The sequence below is a fragment of the Numida meleagris genome, chromosome 4 (assembly GCF_002078875.1).
Source record: "Numida meleagris isolate 19003 breed g44 Domestic line chromosome 4, NumMel1.0, whole genome shotgun sequence".
In the NCBI taxonomy this organism is placed as follows: domain Eukaryota; kingdom Metazoa; phylum Chordata; class Aves; order Galliformes; family Numididae; genus Numida; species Numida meleagris.
In genome coordinates this window covers 30,132,251-30,155,350 of record NC_034412.1, presented here as the reverse complement: position 1 = coordinate 30,155,350, position 23,100 = coordinate 30,132,251, and the positions used below count along the sequence as shown (strand labels likewise).

General features: G+C 41.0%; 1 protein-coding gene across 3 annotated transcripts; it reads left to right on the top strand.

Annotated features, from left to right (window-relative positions):
* On the top strand, positions 8,954 to 15,721 carry CBR4 (carbonyl reductase 4). 3 transcript variants are annotated; one of them, XM_021394506.1, is made up of 6 exons: positions 8,954 to 9,097; positions 11,923 to 12,065; positions 12,536 to 12,656; positions 13,138 to 13,274; positions 13,852 to 13,986; positions 15,300 to 15,721. In XM_021394506.1, the coding sequence occupies exons 2-6, from the start codon at positions 11,924 to 11,926 to the stop codon at positions 15,476 to 15,478; spliced, it is 714 nt and encodes a 237-aa protein (XP_021250181.1). In that variant the 5' UTR covers positions 8,954 to 9,097; position 11,923; the 3' UTR covers positions 15,479 to 15,721. The 3 variants fall into 3 exon arrangements, with proteins under 3 accessions (XP_021250181.1, XP_021250180.1, XP_021250182.1); XM_021394505.1 differs by lacking the exon at positions 8,954 to 9,097 and adding an exon at positions 9,157 to 9,310; XM_021394507.1 differs by lacking the exon at positions 8,954 to 9,097 and adding an exon at positions 9,319 to 9,459.

Here is a 23,100-nt window from a genome sequence, read left to right as displayed (position 1 = left end):
ACTGTGAAGTATCACAGTCTCATAGCTGATGGTAATAGAGCACGCTCACACAGCTGTGATTTGATTACACTACAGCCCTGTTTTAGAGTAATGGCTAAATCCGCCAGTACAAAAGGTATCTTCTGCCAAGTACAAGAACTAGTTTAGAGAAGAATTAGCAAACTTTTACTGAGCTTCTTGAACTTTAACATCAGATAACACTGGCAGAAGCTGGATCTCTTCCTAGTTGTGTGCGAGTCTGAAGGTCTGTCTGCGTTTATCTGCATGTTTTTTGTTTTCAAATCAAAAGCAACATTTTTCAGGAAATAATTGAAAATTGAAGTAATTTTTTCAAGGGCAGTTACTAGATACTAGATTCTAGTCCACTTTGGGTTGATGTTTTTTTCTTAAAGTTGCCACTGTGTCAGGCATTGTAAAATAAAGAAACAACTAGTATGTGTTCTTGCAACTAAAAGCTCTATTGACGAATTTACAGTAGCTTATAGCTAGCTTATGCTACCTTTTGTGCTATATTTAGTAACACAATATAATGTTTTGGGAGCAGATACTGTACGTGGAGATACTGATTCCAAATATAAAAGAGGTCCCTAAAGCATTAATATAATTTCTTGTTTCTAACTTTAAATTACATTTTTGTAATTAGAGTTAGTATATCTAATGGCTGATTGCGAAGTAGCCTGATGTTTTGCCCGGCCACCTTTCTCACACGTACTTTTCTCTTAACTTCCTAGGCCTTCTTTTCATAAAGGATTAAGTGTATTGGATTCATCGGAACAAAAAAGCAAGCAAAAATGTTAAGCACTTTACGGAGCAGACATAGATTTAGCGTGATTTTAAAAGTTAAATGTATGTAGACGTGTTCTGCTGAATCAGTTTTTCTCTGTTTGGACCATCCCAGAAATAGTGTTGTGTGAAGCATCTGATTCTAGGGAACAAAAAAAAAGCAACATTATGTACAAATGGAAGTTATTTACACACCTCTGAACCAGCAAAAATAAATATAATTGACAATTCAAGCCTGTAACCCGTTTCTTGGGTGCTTTAATACTTAGATATGAGGAGAAAGTGCAGCACTTTGGATAACACACAGAATGTTTTCTGTTTTTCTGTTTGAGATGTAATGGTCATGGTTCACTGAATTGGCCCAGAATACTTTCTCCCTTTCTCCCACGTTATGCATTAGTCACCATGGCTGCGTTTGGTATAATCCTTTGGTGTATGCACTAAAGCTGCTCTGATTTCAGTGGCAGTTTTGAGTACTTACGAGTTTTGCTGAATCAGAAACTTAAATGATGTCTTGGACCATGCTTAAGCAAATAATCCCAGAGACTTCTCCATCTGGGTATTTTCAGACCCAAAGACTTTTCCAACTGGATCTGCTACACGAACAGTAAAAGCACCTGTCTCCACAGAAAGCAAGTTTGGAGCAAAGGCCTTCAGTGCGGTAATCAGGCAGCTCAGCACATGGATCGAAACTGGTTCCAAGAAATCCTAGCAATGCTGACAATAAATTCAGTCTGTTTATTCGTGTCACACATTAGTCATGTGAAGTCTCCTCTGTCACTAGTGCTGGAAAACTGCTGAAGCATGCGGTGAGAAGTTTTTGTAGGTGCAGAGTTAGAAATTAAGAGTGCAAATGCTTTCTTAGGGAGGAAAGGAAATGAAGTGCTAGATGCCTGAGCTAGACATTGGCTCAGGCATTTGTAGTATAGCTATACAGCTTTGCTTTTGGTGGCAGGAAGAGAATGCCTGTGGTACCTGGGAGAACTGCTTACTGTGGAGAAGTAAGTTGAATGCTACGTGTGCTGATAACTTGAACACATAGAGGTGTGGGAGAGGAAGGCCTTTTTCTGGAGTAGATGTACTCCTTAATTTCAGGGTAACCAAAATCTGGCTTATTTCATAACAGCTTTCATCTTCTGTGTTTTAGGAACAATTTATGGCTTGACACATTCAGTATGTCCAATGGGCTGAATATATGTGCTTTTCTTTTGTCCTTTTTTGTACTTCTTAGAAGGGAGATCATTGGCTTTAGGGAGAGGAAAGATTGAGACAAATAATTCTTTGCCTTACAAGCAAACTGGTTGGGGAGCACAGAGGGAAGAGGACCTAAGAAAGAACTGGAATTGTGTCAGTGAGGGGGAGCAGTAATTCTGGGATTGGTACTGGTACCAGTCTTGGTATCAGCTGCAGGAGGGGTTGCAAATAATCCAGCAAAACTGCTGTACCTAGAAATGGAATGGCTCCACACCTTACTAACTAAAAGATTTATACTTACATAATGTGCTAAAGGTATGAAAATTATGGCAAATGTGTAGCCTGTGTTAAAGTCTGCAAAAAAGAGCTGCCTTTCAAATGATGCTATAAAAAGAAATTAGGACCTGTAGCATTGCAACACTTAGCTCTCAAAAGGAAGATACATGGATGAATACTGCGCCATTAGTATTTGTATGGCTCTAGTTGTTTTGCCTCAACGTTTCTGTGCTAATGCGAGTGTTTTTCTGAAAGAACTGAATCAGAATAAATTGTAATAATTACAGGAAGTAGGGCTATAGAGTAGAGCTGTGATCCATGCAGATGATCTTTGTTCTGCTTAGATATAATTTTGTCTGCTTGTTTATACTTTGCCTAATGCATATATCTGCTGGAAAAAAAGAATCTTATTTACAAAATGATTGCATTTAGAGACATAGGAAGTACAAAGTAATGTTATGATAAGAGAGCTTTAGTCAGACGGTTGAACTGGGCTTTGTGTTTTGCATTTTTCCATCACAAGTGTAATTCTCCTGCGTTTGGAAATAGATGGAATGTGTTACTCTTAGGGAGAATACTATCCTCTGTGTTTTTATTTTTGACAGAAGAAATGAACTAATAATTTGCTTGCTAGGCTGATGAAATACACAGAAATGGTAGGTATTAGTGATAGTTGTGATTTCCCAGCTGGTGTAAAGATCTTCAAATTTATGCTGCTTTTCGAGTTTCCACGGGTGGAATACCTATGTCCTGCTCATCCCAGCATATCCATTTCATCATCAAATGAATCTCTGCATGGGTGCCTTGCACATGCCTGGAGATGTTCATTAGGAACCCGGCAATGGCTTGTCTCTCTTTAACATAAATGTGCTAGCACAGACATTGCGCGCTAATTCCACATACATGGGTTTTCTCATCCCTCAGGGAGCAGTCTGTCTTATCAGAAATGGAATGACCCTCCTGTCAGCGTAACAGATTTATTAACTTCCAAGAATCTTGTTTTGGAACCTCCTGCTGTGTTATGAAGTTCCAGATGGCAAAGCACAAGAGCATGGCAGCAATTGCATTTGCCTGCGAGCTCCCCCCACATCCACTGACTGACTTGTCTTTGCTATAATTTCCGATTGTCTGGGTACAGAAGCCTTGCAGCAAAAGGCTTCCTTTTACGGCTAAATAATGGCGATCGCTGCCTTATTTATTTCCCAGTCTATCTTTTTTTCCCCAACTGCTTAACAAAATAGGCAGCCTAGATTGGTTTAAAGCTATGAGGGATGTTGCAACTGGATGTAGCATTGCAGCCAAAACGGGTTATAAAAACATTATGCAGAGTTCTTCTGCTAAAAATAGCTACACATTGAGTTGGGGAGAATGCAGAGAGGCTGGATAAGGTCAGTCAACACAACCTTACCCAGTTCTCAAAACAGAGAAAATCTACCCAGCGTATCCACATGTTTTTCAGGCGTGGAGTCCTGCTGTGTACTGGGTGAAGCTTTTCTGATTTTTCCTTCTCAGCCCATTTGGTTTTCTGCTGTCCTCCTTCCCTGTACTCCCCAGGCTGTTTCTGGCAGATTCTCAGCTCGTTCTTTTTTCTTGCTTCATTGTTATCGGGCAGTGTACCAATATGTCATAAATAGAATTGCCTAACACATATTTAGCAGATCATTTATTTACATGTACTTAACAGCATTTTAATCTAGACACACATTACCAAAAAAAGCCTTATTTCTTTTTAAATAACATGTTTCTTCCAGAAAATTTAAGTCTAGCAGTGTTTAGTAAATAGGATAAATCTTACTTCAAAAATCACAGAAAACACAAAGTCATCAAACTTTTTTTACATGGTCATCTTTTTGGAAACTCCCCTACTCTTCCCAAATGAATTTATTTTTGTTTCCTATGAAAAAATCAATTACTGTTTCCTTATAAAAGATAATTCCTTTCCAAATGGGGCTTAAGGTGTATATTCAATTGTATTCAAGTGCGTTTATCTTTCAACATTAAATCCTAAAAGTGCTCCTACAAAACAAACAAAAAAAAACCAACCAACCCTGTACACTGAGATCTTTCCCCAGGGCTGTGACAGTAAGAGAGCTGACAACCATTAGCCTCAATTAAAGATCAGAGGACTAACATTCAGAGGGGAAAAACATTAAGTGGTTTGGCAAGTCTTAAAAAAATTTGCAGCATGTCCTCTGAATTGGAGTTCGTAAGAACACCCCTCCTGTTAGCAACCTAAACAGTCTATTGCTTTAGCTTCCCATTCCTCTGCTAGTTATTCTTCCTTCTTCATTTCACTTGGAAAATAAAATTGGAGTGCAAGCTTCTGGGAATCACAGCTGCCATCCTGTTTTGTTCTCTAAAATGGCTTTCATATTCTGAGTTGTAAGAAATTGAAGTATAAAAAAAAACCTATTTTCTTTTTTTCTTGCTTTTGTCATTGGTAAATACAAGTATTTGTAAGTGGTGGTTATCATGTGATGTTAGCTTCCTCAAACCTTCATATTCCAATGGATTTAATGAGCGTTTAGGAGCCAGATGGCGTACCATATTTTTTTTGAAAACATTTTAGAGTACGACAGACAACTGATGTTGACAGGAGTACTTCACTGAGGTGTAAGCAAAGCAAATGTGTGACTTGTTGCTATTAGAGCAGAAGAATTGTTTGTGAAAGGCATCCTCAAATTGAACAATGATTTGATAAAGTAAACAGGAATGAGTTCTGCTACGTAAACATCGCACGTTGCAGAAATGTTACCTACTTGTATGGGATACCTAAAATAATTGTGATCTGACTGGAAATGGATGACGCAGAGTTGTATTATGCAGTGGTAGTTAATCCAGATTTGGGCAATTTTGCTTGAAAATCTTCAATCTGTAGGCAATAGTATGGAAATAAATGATTGTGGATGATAAAGATAACTGTTTCATTTTCCTGTAAGGCAGAAAAAGAGAAACATTCTTTCTCCTTCTGTCTAGTAGGGAGAGAGAAGAACACAGAAGGAACAACCACATAGAAGTAAGAAAATATAGAAAAGCAATGGACTTTCACCATTCCAGTTAAGGTTGGTTGGAGCTGCAGATACAACATAAAAAGTCATTGATGTACCTCTTGTTGCAGAGAGTAAGATGGGAGGAGAAACCAGCTATCTGGTTTTGGGAAATAGCAGGGTCTCTAAACATCTAATCATTGCTTATGCATCTTCTCTGGCATAGCAGCTAAACTGAGACAATTAGTAGAGAAATGCTACCTTGATTTTTCTCAGAATATTCATTATTTCAGCTAAGCAATTATGTGAAAGGTAAACCTTTTAAGTTTTCTTAAAATAAAATAAAATATGGACAAATGTACTTCTGTCTTTTCTCACTTTTTTTCCTAAAGATGCACGTTATTTGTGATTTTTTTTCTGTGTAATTTTCAGTGCTCTTCAAAACTTTTCTTTTTGCTAACGTGTAGTTCCCTAAAAAAAATCTTCTCTGTTCAAGCAGTGGTGTTTGAATGTTGTGTCTGTTGAAAGAAATTGGATGGGCAGGGGGAAACATTTCCTGCATTCAAGAATAAAGAAAATGATATGAAGAAACTGGATGGTGAGGAGGGTCGAACTCTGGCAGAGAGTTTATCCGCAGAAGGCTGGGGATAATCTTATCACTGTAATATATAGAATACACTAAATTCTGTACGTTCAGTATAAAAACAATACAAAATCGTACAGAGAATGTTTAGGCAAGCGAGGATAAAAATAAAAAAAGTACTTAAAATACCTAAGTGAAATTTTTCTGTTTTGCAAAAATAACTCAGATTCTTGTAGCACCCTACAGGTGTATCAGCTTGCATCACATTTTCACAGCCAGCAATAATCACAGTGTGGTAAAAGACATACCTTCTAGACTGATCTTCTAAGTTGCTCTTTTTTTTTTTTTTCCCCTTTGCAGTTAATATTTAATATTTTCTATAAAACTAGTAACTGTAAATATATGTAATTCCTAAAATGTCCTTCTGGGATTTCAGGACAGTAGCCTTGTGCCATCCTAGGTTTCTGTAAGCCACACATTGTGTGGATGGGCAGGAGTGGCTACCGGACCTCTTATTGGGAGCTAGAAAAACATGTTGGACTTCTAGGAGAATCTTGTAATGAATTGTGCTTTTGAAAATCCATACCTATAATAAGTGATTAAAACTGTTGAAATAAGGTATACATTTTATATAAACAGCCATCACTTCATCTGACGTGGTCTAGAGTGAGCAATAGATAATTCTTTTCAAGGATGCTAATTGCTTCTGATCTTTTTTTGAAGGAGAATATTCACTATAATAGGTAAATTAAAAAAATGGTGCCAGATGTCATCTAAAAATAGCTCTTCTCATCTTTAATAACCTACTTTCTACCTCATTAAGCCAGCTGATCGGGTATTATTATGCTTTAATACTTTAATGCTCAGTCATTGGAAGAAACTACAACAGTAAGGGCTTCGGCTGCTTAGTGAAATGCGTGAACAGGATGACATGACAACAACGTATTTCTGTGAGGAGATGAGATATGAAACTAGATTTATTTAGGACAATCTGATAGAGAAAATTGAATGTCAGGAACTGAGTTCCTTGAAAGCTTTCCAAGTGTTAGTGTATGTGTTTCAGGCTGCAAAATGGGTAACAGCTGTAAAGAATATTGTCTTTGACATTTCCTGTAATACTGGTGAAGATAAAGGAGGTGAGCAGTCTGTGAGATATGAGTGATTGTTGCTGTCACTATCACAGTTGCTATTTATTATGGACCTTGTTCAACACTCACTGCTGGCAAATCATCAGCTGAAGTTCTGCCAGTATAAGTCCTGGTTAGGATCACAGCTATTTGCAGTTATGGTGGAATGGCTGCACAGTCCCCTGACTTGCTGCTTTCTGTCAGTAAGTAGATGTGCCACATTAAACCAGGTATTCCTGTGCTCAGTAAATCTGTGCCTCGTTAGTGCTAATCTTGGAAACGTTTTCATGGTCCTGCACTGAACAATCCTGCAAAATAGGTGAGGCTGTAAAAATGGCTTAATGCCATTATGCCCTCGCTTTCCTGCTTCAAACAGCCTATGGTCTCTTCCTGTTCACACAAGTTACAGATTTCTAAGTAGATACTACGAGAAATGAAAGTGTTTCACTTGTGTGTCTCAGGTCTGTGTGCTAATTACTGTCTCCGTAAAATAAAGCTTTTGCTTCTCTAAGTTCTTAAATTTTATAGAAGGAAGGGAGATGAAGGAACGAGTCATGCTGGTTATTAATAATCATTTACTACTCCTGCAGTGTAGACCTTCAGTTGAGATTTTTTAATTCTATTGAGTTCAGTCTAAATCGTCAGTTAAATTTATTCCACATTTATTAACCTCTGTCTTCTTTCTGACTTTTTGCTCCCTTCTCCTTGTTGTCATCTCCCAACATCCAGTTTCTTCCCTTGTCCCAACAAAACAAACTTGCAGACGCAGTAAATACAGCGCACTAAATGGAAATATGAATAGATGCAGAAATGAATTTTGCTGCATTACAGGACCGGAGTGGGCAACAATGCCAAGTTATCCGTACCATGCATGGAGATTCGATACTTGAGGTTGTGATTAGTGATATGTCAGGGTAGGAATAACTCAGCATCATACTACGATGGAAATGTGTGCTGTTCAGAATGTTTTGCTGTTAGTCCTAATGCTGACAGCAGTTTTCTGTATGCTCATGAACTAAGACCCAGTTGTGTTTGCTGATAAATACTTATCAAAAATACTCGTTTCACCAGCAGTTGGAATAATATCCAAAGAGGTTGTTGCAGGGTAAATTCTTGAAGTGATTGCCATAGATCTTATCTTGCAGCCAATGTAAATATGTAGCGAATATGAATACGGATGAGGCAGAATGAGAAAGTTGAGACTGCTGATACATGGTGAAGTAGACTGATGCGCTCCCTGGCATTGCACTCCTCAAATGAGGAGGTGATGTATCCGGGGAGGCAAGAGATCTCAGGAGGCGCAGGGATCCCAGCAGACATTGCTGGTCTGGAGTCCGCAGATACCTGCTAGGAGTGGCCGGTGTCTGGAGGCACGGTGACATGTCATCTTTGCAATGCTTCCTGCATACCGACTTCTAAGAGCAAGTGTGGCGGGGGGATTGTTTTTAATTGATGTGCAACATGCAGCATGACAGCGCTGGGAGTGAGGTGCTGGATGCCAGCAGCAGCCGGAGCAGAAGTAAGGGATGCTGCTCCTCAGAGCCCGGCTGGTGCAGCTCAGGGGCCATGTGAACTTTGGCACAGGCCTCACGCTTAGGTGTGAAATCATCGGGTTGTAGTGGGGAAACCTGTTTGGTCAGGAGAGCACAAAAACAGCAGTGACTTGCCAGAGCTTCTGATGACTTTGTTCTGGGTGTGTGTGTTTTTTTTAAGATGTAAGACTTTACAGAAGCAGGGCAAATAAAGGGAAAGTATGCTTGTGTATGTGTCGAAAACGTGTGTCCAATTGCGCAAAACCAGCTAATTTTGGTATGATAAAGTTCACTGCCGCAGAGGTGTGGGAATGGCAGCGTTGCAAGCTGGCAGCTGTACAAGCGATTACAACCTGTGTCAGTGACCAGGGCCGGTTTTCCCCCGTGCCCCTCTGACCGCAGAGATGAGGGCAGCCCTCCCCGTAGGGTGCCCACGCGGCCGTTGGCGGCGCACATCCCCGCTCGCCGGCGGCTCGGTGCCGCCCCCGCTCTGCTTCCGTGGAGGGGACGGCGCGTCCCGGCGTGCCCCGCGGTCCCTGGGCGGGCTGCGCTCGCGCCGGAGTGCCATCTTGAGCCCGACCGCCGGGGCCGCGCCGCGGAGCCCCGCCCCGCGAGGTGAGCTTCCGAGCCGCGCGGCGTCTCCGCGTTCGGCGGGCGGCTGCTTCCCTCCGCCGCGGTGCCGTGCGGGTCCTGCCGCGCTCGGGCGCCCCCTGGCGGCGGTTGGCGGCCTTTGCGCGCGGGGCCGCGGGTCGGCGGAGCGCGGTGGCGGCAGCAGGCAGGCCGAGCCTTCTCTCCCCGCCCGAAATAAGGGAATATAATAAAGAGAAGGTTTGCTGCGGGGAGAGGAGGTTGCGCGTCAGGGACGGGGTGCTGGCCGGGCGGCGGAGCGGGGCTGGCCCGGGGAGGCGCGTCCCCAGCGGCTCTCCTTGGCGGTGTCCTGCATGCGTCTGAGCTGCCCTGGGCTGTGGCGGGCACGGGTTTGTAGCAGCGCGTCCCGAAAGAACGGGCCCGAGAGTGTGAGGGGAGAGTGGGCGCTACGGTGGGCTGCGTGGTGGCCTCGAGAAGACGCTGTTGCTAGGGGGAAACTTGGTTTTCCGTGCCGTTCTTTGAGCAGGGAATAGAGGTTTGTTCTTCCTGCTGTAGGTTTTTGTCCCAAGTCGTAACTCCATAGAATCTTTATGGTGTTTTTGTGTCAAAACATAGGCTGGAACGGTAAGAGCCTTACACGTGTCCCTGTAAATACCTGGTTAGTGCCCGAGGGCTTGGAGCATTCCTTCTGCAAGCTCAGAATCGCTGGGCCTTTTCCTTTCCCACGGAGAGCAGGAAGGGCAGAATGACGCAGCTGAAGAAGCCGTCTTCCCAGTGCTAAAAAAAGTCACGGGTCCTGTGTTTGCACCAGCGGCTCTGGGGGGCCTGTACATACAGGCATCTTTGGAGTTTTTTGGAAAAGAGCATGCATATATGTCCAGCTGCATCGTCAGCGTAATATGACTCACCGTAGGTAATCCCAGAACAGATGCTGGAGAGTTGCAAGTACCTAACAATACTAAGGCGATACTCCAAACGTGCCATGAGTTTCTTTCATAATTATGGATATCCTTTGGATATTTAGCACTGAACAGGACAAGGCCCTGAGTGACGAGACACAAACTGGCATTGCTTTGGGCAGAGGAGTTAGATGAGATGGCTGCCAGAGGTTCTTTCCAACCTGTGTCATTCCAGGTTTCACATGAATGTAGTAGAGTAAGAATGTCGGGTACTGGTGAGAAGAGACTATGGGGAAAGAGAAAACATTGTTGCAACAAAAAGACCAGAATTTCCCAGGGTCTGTGTGGTTGACTGCGTGAAAGAACAGATCCCTCTTGGTGGAAAAGGCAAGACTGAGACTTAGTTGCTAACAAAATACCTCAACAAAATACCGGTTGGTTGTGCCTCTAGTCTGCCCAGTCAGTAAGAGCTACAGTTCTTGGGTGCAGAACCTCTTGATTAGTCTGTTGCAGACCAGCTTCCTAGTGTGAGTACCTGAAAGGTTAGCCTTCTTTTTGTATGTGTTCTTTTGAAAAGGTGTCCGTCTGAGGTTGAAGCATTTATATACATTCTTGTATATATATTCTTCTTCCTGCTCCTGGGAATCCAATGTGCCAGTTGGGAAGTGGGCATGTGGATTGATTTCAGGCACTGATGTTCCTTTTCTAGTCTGTAAAAGGTCAGGCTGCTCCCTCAGGCAGATTTTGGTCTTCTGTAACCAAAATCTGACAGAGGGAGCACCCAGTCCTTTTCTGATCTTGTGTGACTAAAAGTGTTACACAATTATAGGAATTGATAGCATTCGTGTATGTGCAGTTTTAGTTTAAACACATCAAGAAGGGCGTAATAGAACTAAATAAGGAAAAGGGTAGGGTGTCAGGATTTGTACAGGCTTTAGCAGGGTATGGAATTGCTTCCACGTCTGAGAGTAACTAAGTAGACCTGGAAGAGGATACAGGGGATAAGATAAAATGCTGAAGTGTAGTCTCTGAAGTTATGAGCAGAAAGGGGAAGACACGAGGAGAAAAGTGTAGCATTCTCAAATCAGAAAGCAATTTCAACACAAAAGGAAGTACTTCTCCACAAATAATGCAACTTACTGCCTCAAGATATTAAAAGGCAAAGTGCAATTGGGTTCAAAAAAGATTTATTTAAATGTATGGAAAAGAAGTTCATTACTATTGCTTGGATCCTTCCTTTGGCTCCAGAAGTCCCTTAGCAGCTGGTGATTGGTTTCTAGAGGTTACAAATTAAAATCTCATTCTGTAGGAGCACGGTTTTACAGTCCTGCCTATGCATCTAAGCTAGCTATTTCTGAGTCGTTTCAGATTTCAAAAAGCATTTTCTATCTTCAAAAGTAGAAAATCAAACAAAAAAAAGGCTTGTGGTAAAACATAGTAATTTGTAGTGCAACTTCGTACAAACTTAGCGTAAATATAGTGTTATCAAGTCATACTCCAGCAGCGTTTGCAGCTTGGGTTTCCAGCACTGATACATAGGATGGAGAGAGACCTTGAGGGAAAATTTAGTACTAGAATAGTGCAGAAACAGTATAATTACATCTACCATGTTGGCTTTGAATAAACAGCTGAGTGACACATTATGGTGTTTTAGATACAGAAACCACATATTTCCTCAAATAAATAGGAGTTATTATGACACTAGAACTGAAATTCTAGGCTATGTGCATAATTTTTTTTTTTGCTAGTTCAGAAATTGTTGAAGTGGTGTCTGATTTAATTCAGCTGTTTATTTTTCCATGAATAAAATAAGAAGTCACAACTTTTATAATCCAGTATTACAAAATGCTGCAAACTAGTAACGATCGTGATACTGACAAGAACAGTGGTTGTTCTCTGCAATGTTTGGCCTGAAGTTCATGCTGTATTTCCAATTTGTGAATTATTTTTTAGGATGGGCAAGGTTTGTGCCATTTTTGGAGGATCCCGAGGAATAGGAAAAGCTGTTGCAGAATTATTGGCACAGAAAGGCTGCCGCCTGGCAATTATTGCTAGAAATCTTGAAGTAGCCCAAACCACTGCACGTGGTCTTGGTGGTGAGTATGCTGCTTTGCAATGATTTCTTTGCTGTCAAATGCTTAGGTAACTTGTGAAAGCAGTAAGTCATTAAATTAAACTTTGTTTTCACATTACTCTTTGGGAAAGGTAAATATGTTGCAATTCATATTATGCAGGTAGAATAGATTCAAGGAGTTGTTCAAGGTCACAGCAGGGAGTTGGTAGGAATTGAGTCATCCATGGCTCCTGACCAAGCCAGAACAGAGGCCAGTCAGATCATGCTGAAGTTCTGACTTCAAAAGGCCAAAAATATGATGAGAGTTGTCATGTAACGAGTTAGTATAGTTCTTGAAAAGTGTGCTGATTTAATTCTCTGGAGATGAAATGGATTCCTCAAGTTATAACTAGTTCAACATCTGTTTTTTCAGTTGAGTTTATCGATTCTTAAGATTTATGGATTACAAACTTCTTTTTACTGTTATTATCACATGCCTTTATTTCAATGCAGCTGGCCATCTGGCACTTAGCTGTGATATATCCAGAGAACAAGAAGTCCAGCGTGCTTTTGAGGAGATGCAGAGGAATTTAGGTCCTATTAACTACTTGGTTAATGCAGCTGGGATCAACAGGTAAGTTATTAGTTACAAGATAGTAAGTAATTTTAGACTAAACCATATTCTTGTAAGGTGCGAAATATGGAAAAGGCCTTTGCAATTAGTAAGTGTGTTGTTAATGAGAGCATCTGAGGATAATACCAAGTATTTACTGGTATTTTATTTCTGATGGAAGTCAAATTTTAACAGATAAAAACAGATTTCACTGTAGATTCTGAAATGTGAGTTTATAAATTCCACCTCTGTTTTCTCTCTTGTTCTCCCTGAAATAGTCCAAAGCAGTATTTGTTGCAAATGAAACGTTGTTACCAGAATAGCAGCACACTTTTCCTACTGTGTGTCATCCTGGCAATGTCAAAGTTTTGAATGCTAGAATATCCGGAACCACATAAATCCCCTTTAATAGTCTTCTAATTTGGTTATGTTTTATTGTGAGTAAATGTGGTCATTGAGGTTTTGCAGTGAGTTCTTTTGTATTTTTTGATCTGTTTGTCAGGGATAGCCTGTTACTGAGAACCAAGACTGAAGATATGATATCCCAGATTCACACGAATCTTTTGGGAACAATGTTGACATGCAAAGCTGCTGTAAAAAGCATGATTCATCATCAAGGAGGTGCTATTGTTAATATAGGTAAATTGCTTGTCTAATCCAGTGGAATGACATGGAAAGTACTTCTCTAGAATGGTTTGGCATGTGTAACATTGAAATGTTGCTTTTTGCAATTGACTGTTTTCTTTATGTGTCTTTCTATTCTATGTTTAGCATTTCTTTATGAGTGCTCATTCCTTTATCTAATTTCAGCAACTTCTGTATGTTGCTTAACAGCTTGTTTCAGTAATAAACGCCTAAGAGTTTAAATATTTCTTGGAAAAAAAAAAAAACCAACAATTTTACCGTTCCTTATCAAGGGACTCTCAGTAGCTAAATCTACCAGCTGCTGGTCATAAGAATCAAATGGTGTGGTAGTTCCTTTTTTTCAGTGCAGTATTTCTCCATTTTACATTCCTGGTACATGCTCCTCAACATAGATGTGCACTTATCATAAAATTCACAGATAATTGAGGGATTTGCTTACTGCAATAGACTGTAAAGTGCATTGAGTATACTTTTAACTCCTTTTCCTTTAATCTCATTTTCTATTAAAAAATTAAAACTGAAACAATGAAGCTATTAGCCATCTAACCTCTTTGACGTTTCTTTATTTTAGGAAGTGTTGTAGGACTTAAAGGCAACTCTGGTCAAAGTGCATACAGTGCTAGCAAAGCAGGAATAGTTGGATTTTCACGCTCTCTTGCTAAAGAGGTAGCAAGAAAGCAAATTCGAGTCAACGTGGTTGCTCCAGGTTAGTTTTTGGGAAGTTTGTAAATCCTTGGCTATTGCAATAAGTAAGTGGACTTCAAGACTGCTAGATATTTGGTGTACTCTGAAAGTACTTAAGGCTAATTACTATTTCTTTCTTCAACCTTTGTGAGTGTTTTTATTTTTTTTTCCTCCCCAGATTAAGGTATCATCTATTCTTTTACAAAACACTTCAGTTTTTCCTAGGGAACACTGAGAAATTTGGGAGCATGCGTCTACCTGTTCTGCTATCCACACTTACATAACAAATGGCTTTTTTTCTTTGTTCCTCTTTCAAAACCTGCCATCCCTACAGATGGAAGAATTAGAAATAGCTGTATAGAGATAGCTACCTTCGTGTCCTGCTAAAGAGTGTTTATTTGTTATTAGAGAAACATTGAAGACCACGAGAAGCTGTCTTGAAGATATCTCTGTCTTTCCTTTTAGTAAACAGAGATGATCTGGATAGAAGGATTATGAGAATGATTTCACAAGACAGGCTGTTCCAGGCAAACCACCACCCTCATGGAAAAACCTCGTTTGTCTTTTCTGACTTTCTGTGCTCTGAGCTGTGTGAGTTCTCTGCTGCGCTCCTTGTGCTGCCATGTCTTTCGGACTTCCATGTGAACCAATTCAGCTCATGAACTAGGGAGGAAAAATACCTTTTCTTGGGTAGTGAGCTGAACAGCTCGTGGGGGAGATTTGTACAGCAGGAAGTACAGCTGAGACTTCTTCTTGGTGGCAGATGAACATTAGATCAGATCGTTAAGAAGCTACAGTTTGTGTGAAGGGAAGTGCAACAGTGGGAAAATTAAATCTCAGAAAATTGAAATGGTGAAGAATTGTCCTTCAAAATTGTAAAGAAATATTCTTCAGGTAAGGGTTATAGTAGAAATTCTGCAAGTGCTGTAATAAGCTCTAAAATGTAATGAAAGCACTTGCAAGCTGTGGGTGTTTCTTGTCAGGGATTTGACGCCCATGTTTATTATTGTGCGTGTTTTGGTGGCCCGTTTATTTTTGGTCTTTCAGAAAACTGATACAATGTTTTTTGAGCACAATTTTAGAGTTACCTTTTTTTTTTTTTATTTTCATTGACTTACACAGATCTCTGCATTTCAATTATTACATCAGCGCTTCCTAAACTGTTTTGTTGGTTAGGTAAAAAATTTGTTCTTGGCTACAAAATGGTGCAGCCTGTCTTCTAAGACTTTGAAGAATGGTTGCTGGGGATGGTCATGTTGGAGGTTTCAAGGGAAAAGCCACTGGAAAAAAATTTAATTGGAAATTAGGTTACTCTTCATGTTTTTCTCTTCTTAGGCTTTGTTCACACAGAGATGACTGCTCATTTGGAAGAAGATGAATTGAAGAAATCAATTCCCCTTGGAAGATTTGGAGACCCTCATGAAGTTGCACAAGCTGTTTTATTTCTTCTGGAGTCCCCTTATGTTACAGGGAGTACTCTAATTGTGGATGGAGGCTTGCAGCTTTTGATTTAAACACTACCTTGAATAAGTACCTGCTTAAATGTCATGATGGTAATATGTAAATATCTGCTAATTAAGGAGGGGGAAATTAGTAAAAGATTAATGTATGCAATTGACTTCATATTCTTAAATCAGATGAGTAATTCGTCAGCAGTAAAGTGCAACAGGTATGTTTAGGTACCTGAAATTCGAGTCCATTTGGTAGTACAAAGTTTGCATGTGTAATTATTCTTAAAAAAAAAAAAAAAAAAAAAAGGGCCTGGCTCTGGTATGGTGATAGTTATAAATGATTTCCTGATGGATTTTTGAAGCACTGTTTTTATAAAGTCACGTTTTCCAGTTTGGAAACGGAGTAGATATTTTAATCTGAATAATCGTGTTACACAAAGGTTAATAAAATGCAGGGGCATGTTTATTTGCTGTCAGTTATGATTACATCAGTTTTTCATGTATGTTGAAGATTGTGAACCGTATAATTTTTTTTATTCTTATCAATCAGTCCCTACAAAGTGGCGAAGAGTTTCCTTTGTTTTTTTGTTTATAGCAGAAACTACAAAGGTAGAAGCTTCTTGGTCTCCAGCATACCTGAAGTGCCTTTACGAGATGTAATTATATGCAGTATATTTTTATGAAAACAAAAACTGTGCAGTTCCATTCTTAAATGTATGTACAGCGATTGCTTAATTCAGCGGCACTTGATTAAAGGACCATTCTTTGGTCACTGGAGTTGCTTATTCTGTAATTTTCTGAGTTCCAACTGCATGTACACTGGTCACTGGAGAACACTCTGGTTGTGGGCCTTGCTGCGTAGCAGTCTGTTCACAGACTCAGTACATGCTGAGAAGACAAGTATTGCTTTTGAAGTGCAAAGTATTGTTCTGTGTCTTCGTCAGCTCAGTCCAACTGTGTTATGTTGATGCTCTTTAATATGTATATAAAGTCAATAAAATACCCATTTATTTTTCTCAAAGCTGCTTTTGAAGTAAGGTAATTATTCAACTCTAAATGATCTTGAATGTTCCTCTCTTACTGAAAAATCACCAAGAGGTTGACCTCAGGCTTTTCTGTTGAGATCAAGTCATTTTTGGTATTTGATGTTTTTATCTTCTCTGAAGAAAACTGCAAAAGTGGTTTAGGATTTTCTTTTCTTAGCTCCAGTGTTTGTTGCATCATGATCCAGATGTTGATTCAGCTTTTGAAATTGCTTCCCGTCTTGGCACAAACCGAAGTATGGAAAGAAGAGATCTCACTGATGATAACTTTGATTCTTTACAGTCTGAAATTTTCTTCATTTGTGCGGCTGGGAAGTTTTGTCTTTGTGCCAGAAGACAGCATATTTTCAAGCTTCTCACAGGTATGTATTAAGAAATAATAGAAGGAATGGTTGTATTTTCAGCGAGTTTTACAATTGTTTGTGTTGCTTGCTTTGCTACCTAAAATGTAAGTGCTAATTGTGTTTCTCTTTGATATTGCATGGATTTTGAAAATGTGCTTATGAGATCACTGAGCTTTTAAGAGATTAACTCTTACATTCTTCCTTCCTAATTTCTACAGTCTGTGCCAACGTGGTTTATTGAAGTTGTATCTTCCGAAGCCTTTCCGGGCCTCAGCCTGTTTGGTCTGCTAATCACAGATAACACATTAAAGAAGAAGGTAAGACTGCAATATAATCTAACAGGAGCTGTCTCTCAAAGTTTATTTTACCTACAAGGCTATCTTTATCCTCTGGAGTGAATAATTTGTATTTGTGCTTATTAGAGCTAAGGACTGGTCAAATTTTTGGTGTGATTGGTAACTGACATTCTGACACGTTCAGTTCTGCGTGGACCGTATGCTTTGAGCCACAGGCAGTTTCATCTGCAAGAGACTTTTTAGACCTGCTTTTGCTTAGCTGTGGAGTTGAACACTGCTGTGCATTACTAAGTCTATTCGTTCAATAGTTTTGGAAATATAGACAGCGAAAGAACCAGCAGCGTAGGTTGAAGTGGAGTTAGAAGCAAACTGCCGTTCACTTGATCGAACTTAATGCCAGGCTGCACATCTCTAAGGATACTGCAGCTGTAATGCTTAAGAGTGCTGTGAAATAGAGAAAAAACAAAAAACAACAAAAAAAACCAACCTGGCCAGCTCTTTTCTGTTCGTTGATGCGTATTTTTGAGCTCTTGTTTTCCTTGTATCATAATATATAACCGTTTCTCCTTCTGAATCCACAAACCAGTTGCAGCCGCTTGGGGGAGTTTTGAGAAAGTGAAAGATTAGGCTGAAGGAAGGACAGTGGAGAGTATCAGAATTCATGTGATATTGAAGAAGTTGGAAGAATAGTCAAAGACTTTTTAATTTGCGTTTCTGTTTTTCTAATTGTTTGCTTTTCATGCTGTGAACCAGGAAATTGCAGTTGCTGTCATTGGATGCTGCCTAGTCCCAAATTAAAAGGAAGAACTGAGAGGCTCCTGAGTTGCCTATTTACAACATGAAAGGATGGAAGCACTTGAAAATGAGAGAAAAGTCAGCAAGAGCCTTCTTTCCTGATCTCAAGGCCTTCCGCTTGCAAATGTTTTTGAAAGGATGGGATCTGTTGCTTAGATTAATATTAGATCAATGTATCCTTAAGAGGCTTGTCACACAGTGAAGAACTACGTTGCCTGCTACCTGGACACAAATCTTTCGGTTTCAAACAGGCATGGGGCTGTTAATTAGCTGCTGATGTTGCTCTGTTTGTACGTACACTTGTTCCTATTATCTCACTTCTGCTTGGGCTGAAAATATGATATTCTACCACATGCGTGAAACAGTTTAGGAAGTATCTCTTAGACATGTAAAGAGTAATAAGTATCAGGATTTTAGCCAAGCAAATAAATGACTTGGAAATGTAAGAACTCCACCAATGTTCCTGTACCCTGGCTCATTTGAAGTCTCCTCTAAAGAAGTCTCAATGGAAAAAATGTGATTCGGCCTCAAAATATGTATTGCACTTGATTTTTCATCTTTAAAGATGTGTGGCGTAACGTGTATCCTCAGAGTTCACCCTGTGGGCTTCTGTTATTGGCGAGCTCTCGCCTCCTTTGCTGTGTAAATCAAGTAGTGTTTTTAGACAAGCTTCTAACAAAGCTTACAGCTTTTCTTTTTTTTACAGTTTTCCTTATTTATTAATGCATTCTTCTATTCAGGAGTAATGTTTGTATGTAACAACAAGTGGGATGTTCCAAGTGTCAATTTCTGAACTTAATAAGCTGTTGCGGTGGGAGTTAAATTTCACCAGGAGGCCGTCTGTGTCTGATAGGTGGGGATAGCACAGTGCAGAGGCTCTTGTGTCTGACCTTTCTTCCAGGCCCTGCGCTCAGAGCAGCATGTGCAGTAGTTCAGTAGATACTTGGATGCTGTTCACAGTGAGGGGTACGTAAGGGTGTAGGTACCAGAAGCACCCTGTTGGTTTAGAATACCTTTTCTTACTAGTTCTCATCTTTAGCTGTGGGTGATTAAGATTTCCTTGGTCACAGCTACTACTAATCCTGGACTATGAGTCCACGCGTACATTTTTCTGGCTTGAGAGTGATGTTAAGACACTGAGGTACCCTTCTCCCTTTGTTTACTGATTCTTTTCCTTCAGCGTCTATCATCTTGCTTCTGTATACTGGGAGCTTGAGTTTTGGGGAGTGTTAATGATACTCAAGGCTTCCACGGTTTCCAAAGCTGTCCAGGATGTCTGGTAACACATCTGATATTGATCTAGCATGTCATACAGTTAAAATGTTGATGTAAAAACTTAATTGATTTTCACTTTAATTACATATAACCTCGTCAGAACTCGTAGTCCAGTATTAGCCTTTACCTTTTTAATGGATGTCTGAAATCAACTGATTACTTACTGTATTGCTTTAAATTTTCCATAATCTTTGTCACACTTTTCGCATCACCGTCTCTGGCTTTTATATTGATTTGTCTGATCTTTCTCACTATTTTGCCAGCTTGAACTTAAAGGAGATCTCTTGGTTGTTGTGAACATCTTGATGGAAGCTGGTCAGTGAGATCATTGCTGATCATGTCAGGCAGTTAACATGGAGTCATAAGAAGACGGCGGTGGCAAACAGGGAAGTGCGATGCATGAGGTTACATCCTGTTATATAATCGAAGAAGGGCTTGGGTTTGAACGGACCCCAAGGATCATCAAGTTCCAACCCCCCTGCCACAAACAGAGTTGCCAACCTCCTGATCTGGTACTAGGCCAGGTTGCTCAGGGCCCCATCCAACCTGGTCTTAAACCCCTCCAGGAACAGAGCATGCACAGCCTCTCTGGACAGCCTGTTCCAACACCTCACCACTCTGTGAAGAACTTTCCCCGAGATCCAATATGAACCTTCCCTCCCTGAGCTTAGGGCCATTCCCCCTTGTCCTATCACTGTCTCGTAAGGTCTGCATAACACCTCCAGAATGTGCTACATGTGTTTCTATGAGTCTCAAGAAGTGGAATATCTGTGTAGAGATTAAATGACCCAAGTTAGTGCTCACCTCTAGACAAGGTGTGCTGATGGACAGTCGGCTGAATATGAGCCAGCAGTGTGCCCGGGTGGCCAAGAAGGCCAATGGCATCCTGGCTTGTATCAGGAATAGTGTGGTGAGCAGGACTAGGGAAGTAATCCTGCCCCTGTACTTGGCATTGGTGAGGCCTCACCTCGAGTACCGTGTTCAGTTTTGGGCACCTCAGTACAGAAAGAAGATTGAGGTGCTGGAGCAAGTCCAAAGAAGGGCAATGAGGCTGGTGAAGGGCTTGGAGAATATGCCCTACGAGGAGTGACTCAAGGAACTGGGGCTGTTTAGTCTGGGGAAGAGGAGGCTGAGGGGAGACCTTATTGCTGTCTTCAAATACCTGAAAGGTAATAGCAGCGAGAGCGGGGTTGTTCTCTTCTCAGTGGCGACGGGTGACAGGACAAGGGGAAATGGCCTCAAGCTGCGCCAGAGGAGGTTTAGGTTGGATGTCAGGAAAAACTTCTTTACAGAAGGGGTTGCTAAGCACTGGAACAGGCTCCCCAGGGAGGTGGTTGAGTCACCATCCCTGAATGAGTTTAAAAACCGTTTGGATGTGGTGCTTGGGGACATGATTTAGCGGTGGGTTGTTAGGGGAGTATGGTTAGGTTGTGGTTGGACTTGATGATCTTGAAGGTCCTTTCCAACCTGAGCAATTCTATGATTCTAGGGTGGTTACAGTGTGGCTGCTGAGCCAGCGGCTGCCTCCTCATGGGGCCTAAGGGCATGTGCCACCCGACCAATTGAGGGTGACTCTTGTGGAAATAGAGCATAGCTCTGAACACTTTCAGGGCAAGGGGCCGAAGCTTGTTGGAAACTGTGCTGCAGCAATTGTTTTGCTTCTGAAATAGATTAAGGCTTCCCTTAAGACTTGTGCAGTTGTTTCTATGTAACACCAGATGTTGGAGTGCAGCGTTCTGTTGAACAAGATGTGCTCGTAGTTTTCCTTGAAATCCTTTAACACTTGCAATGACCACCAAGCAAAGCTACAGAGAATTTTTTTGTTATTTTGCTTTTTGGATTTGCTGGAGATATCCATCAGTCTGTTCTTCTCGTACTGCTAAGTCATCTGACAGCGTGTAGTGGTGACTGCTTTGTTGATCTGTTGGCCAATATTTGGTGGTCTTGGCAAGTGTTTTGCTAGGCAGTGAAATAAACTTAAAGCTTAAACTTGGAAAACTTCTAAAAGTGATTTTTAACCATGGAAGTCTAAAAGCCTTTGAAAAGCATTCATTTATCTGCTTTATGAAGTTAAAATATTTTAGCCCTTCTGTTGTCTGAAAACATGACTTGATGACTGTGTTTGTTTGACAGCGGGTTGGGCAAAAGTGAACCTTACAGCTAGGGGGTTTGCAATAAAGCGGCTGACACCGTAAATTATATCAGTATTAAAGATGTTTCATTTATTTCCAAACTTCCAGTCCTGGCACTGGTTATCTGAAGTTATGTTGAAAAGTATACAGTAGTAACAGATGTGGCTGTTTTGTTACTGACAAAGTGACTGATAGGCCTTCATCAGTTTTTTTTTCTGGTTTCTTGTTTGTATGGAGGTAAGGGCTCATGCAGAATACTGTAACTTCTTGCTGTACCAGTGGTTCTCACTCTCAGAATAATCTGCCTGGGATTATGGAAGTATGGCTGTAGGTGGGTGTAAGCGCAGCCCCGCTCTGGTCCACCCTGGGAGCCCGTTTGTCATGGATCTGAGCAATGCCAAGGAGTGTGTGCGTACATGCAGTTAGACTGGGGGGGGGCAGGTCTCGGTTTGTAAGCAGGCTGTAGCTGGATCCTGTGCTGACTGTGTAACAGCAGGGTGCTGGGAAAAGCTCTAGTTGGAGAGACTCTAAATTGCAGAGCTGACGTGTGGAAGCTGCTTTCTCTGTAGCAGAGGCAGATGCTGTTAGGGAGGAGGCAGGGACTTATTTCACTGTACTAATGTTGTTCAGGTCTAGAGTGAGGAATCCAGCTAGTAGCGTCCAGTCCTTTACTTCCACCTGCCTGGATGCTTTCCCGTGCAACCTAATGCAGGGAGCCTGGTTCAGCAGGGGATTGGACTGGATGATCTCCAGGGGTCCGTTGCAACCTCTACGATTCTGTGAAACAGTGCTTTTAGAACCGTGCCTTGTTCTAGTGACCATCTTTCTTTGTCCATAGATAGGACTGAGAAGAATCAGTTGACGCTTCTTGGTTATGTTTGGGAGCTTTATGCTTACTTTTTCGGCTACTTAACTGTGAGACTTTTCTGTTAGCCAAGCAGATGGTGCGGTTGATGTTGGAATGGTATCTGGGTGCTTGGATGGAAGCTTCCTTTCTTATTTATCTTATGCAGAATACTAAGATGGAATTAAGAATTGAGCACATGCAGGACGGTTCACCCGTGAGCCATGACCCGGTAACAATTGTGCTGAAGTCATTTGATGCTAGACTGCTCATGCAAGTCAGTGCTCCCTTCTTTAATGATCCTCCTGCACCGCTTGGAGCGCCAGGGAAACCCTTTAGAAAGCTGCAGGACTGAGAAGGTAAATGTAACTGTTCCGCTGCAAGTATCTGGTTTCTGCAGTCACTGATGTTCATCTGTAATTAATGTACCTGGTCTTCAAGTTTCTCTGGTTGCTTTCTAAAGCAGATCTAATTTGACTGCTTCATCCTGAGCACTCTGGAAAAAAATGCTGGCAAACAACTAGGTTGTAACTCCTGCCACAGTTAATCAAGTTCCTGAAGTAACCGTGAACTTCATACTGTATTGAACTATCAAGTCCCTCTAACTGTGTTGAGAGGGATACTCTTTCCCTATGTGGTGAATAGTTTTCATAGCACAATTGACAGTAAGGTGAATGGTCAATAAATAGAACTAGAACTGTGCTGTTATCTTCATGTCAATAGCATTTGAAAAAGCTCCGGAAGGTAGGATTACAGCCCCGATCTTGAATTGGAAAGCAGGAGTAGCATGTACACAGTTAGTCAAACTCTGGGAAAGCACAGGCCAAAAACCATTGGGAAAGCAGTTGCTTGTGAAAGTCTTGGAATATAACGGAATAGATAACTGGTACGAGATAGTGACATTCTGTCTCTTTTAGGTTGTAGAAGCACTTTTCTTGAGTGACAGGACTGAACAA

Excerpts from the sequence above, each read along its gene's own strand:
- CBR4 (XM_021394506.1), top strand. The coding sequence starts at position 11,924 with ATGGGCAAGGTTTGTGCCATTTTTGGAGGATCCCGAGGAATAGGAAAA. Across the intron at positions 12,657-13,137 it reads AATGCAGCTGGGATCAACAG|GGATAGCCTGTTACTGAGAA; the intron begins GTAAGTTATTAG and ends TCTGTTTGTCAG. Across the intron at positions 13,987-15,299 it reads AGTCAACGTGGTTGCTCCAG|GCTTTGTTCACACAGAGATG; the intron begins GTTAGTTTTTGG and ends TTCTCTTCTTAG.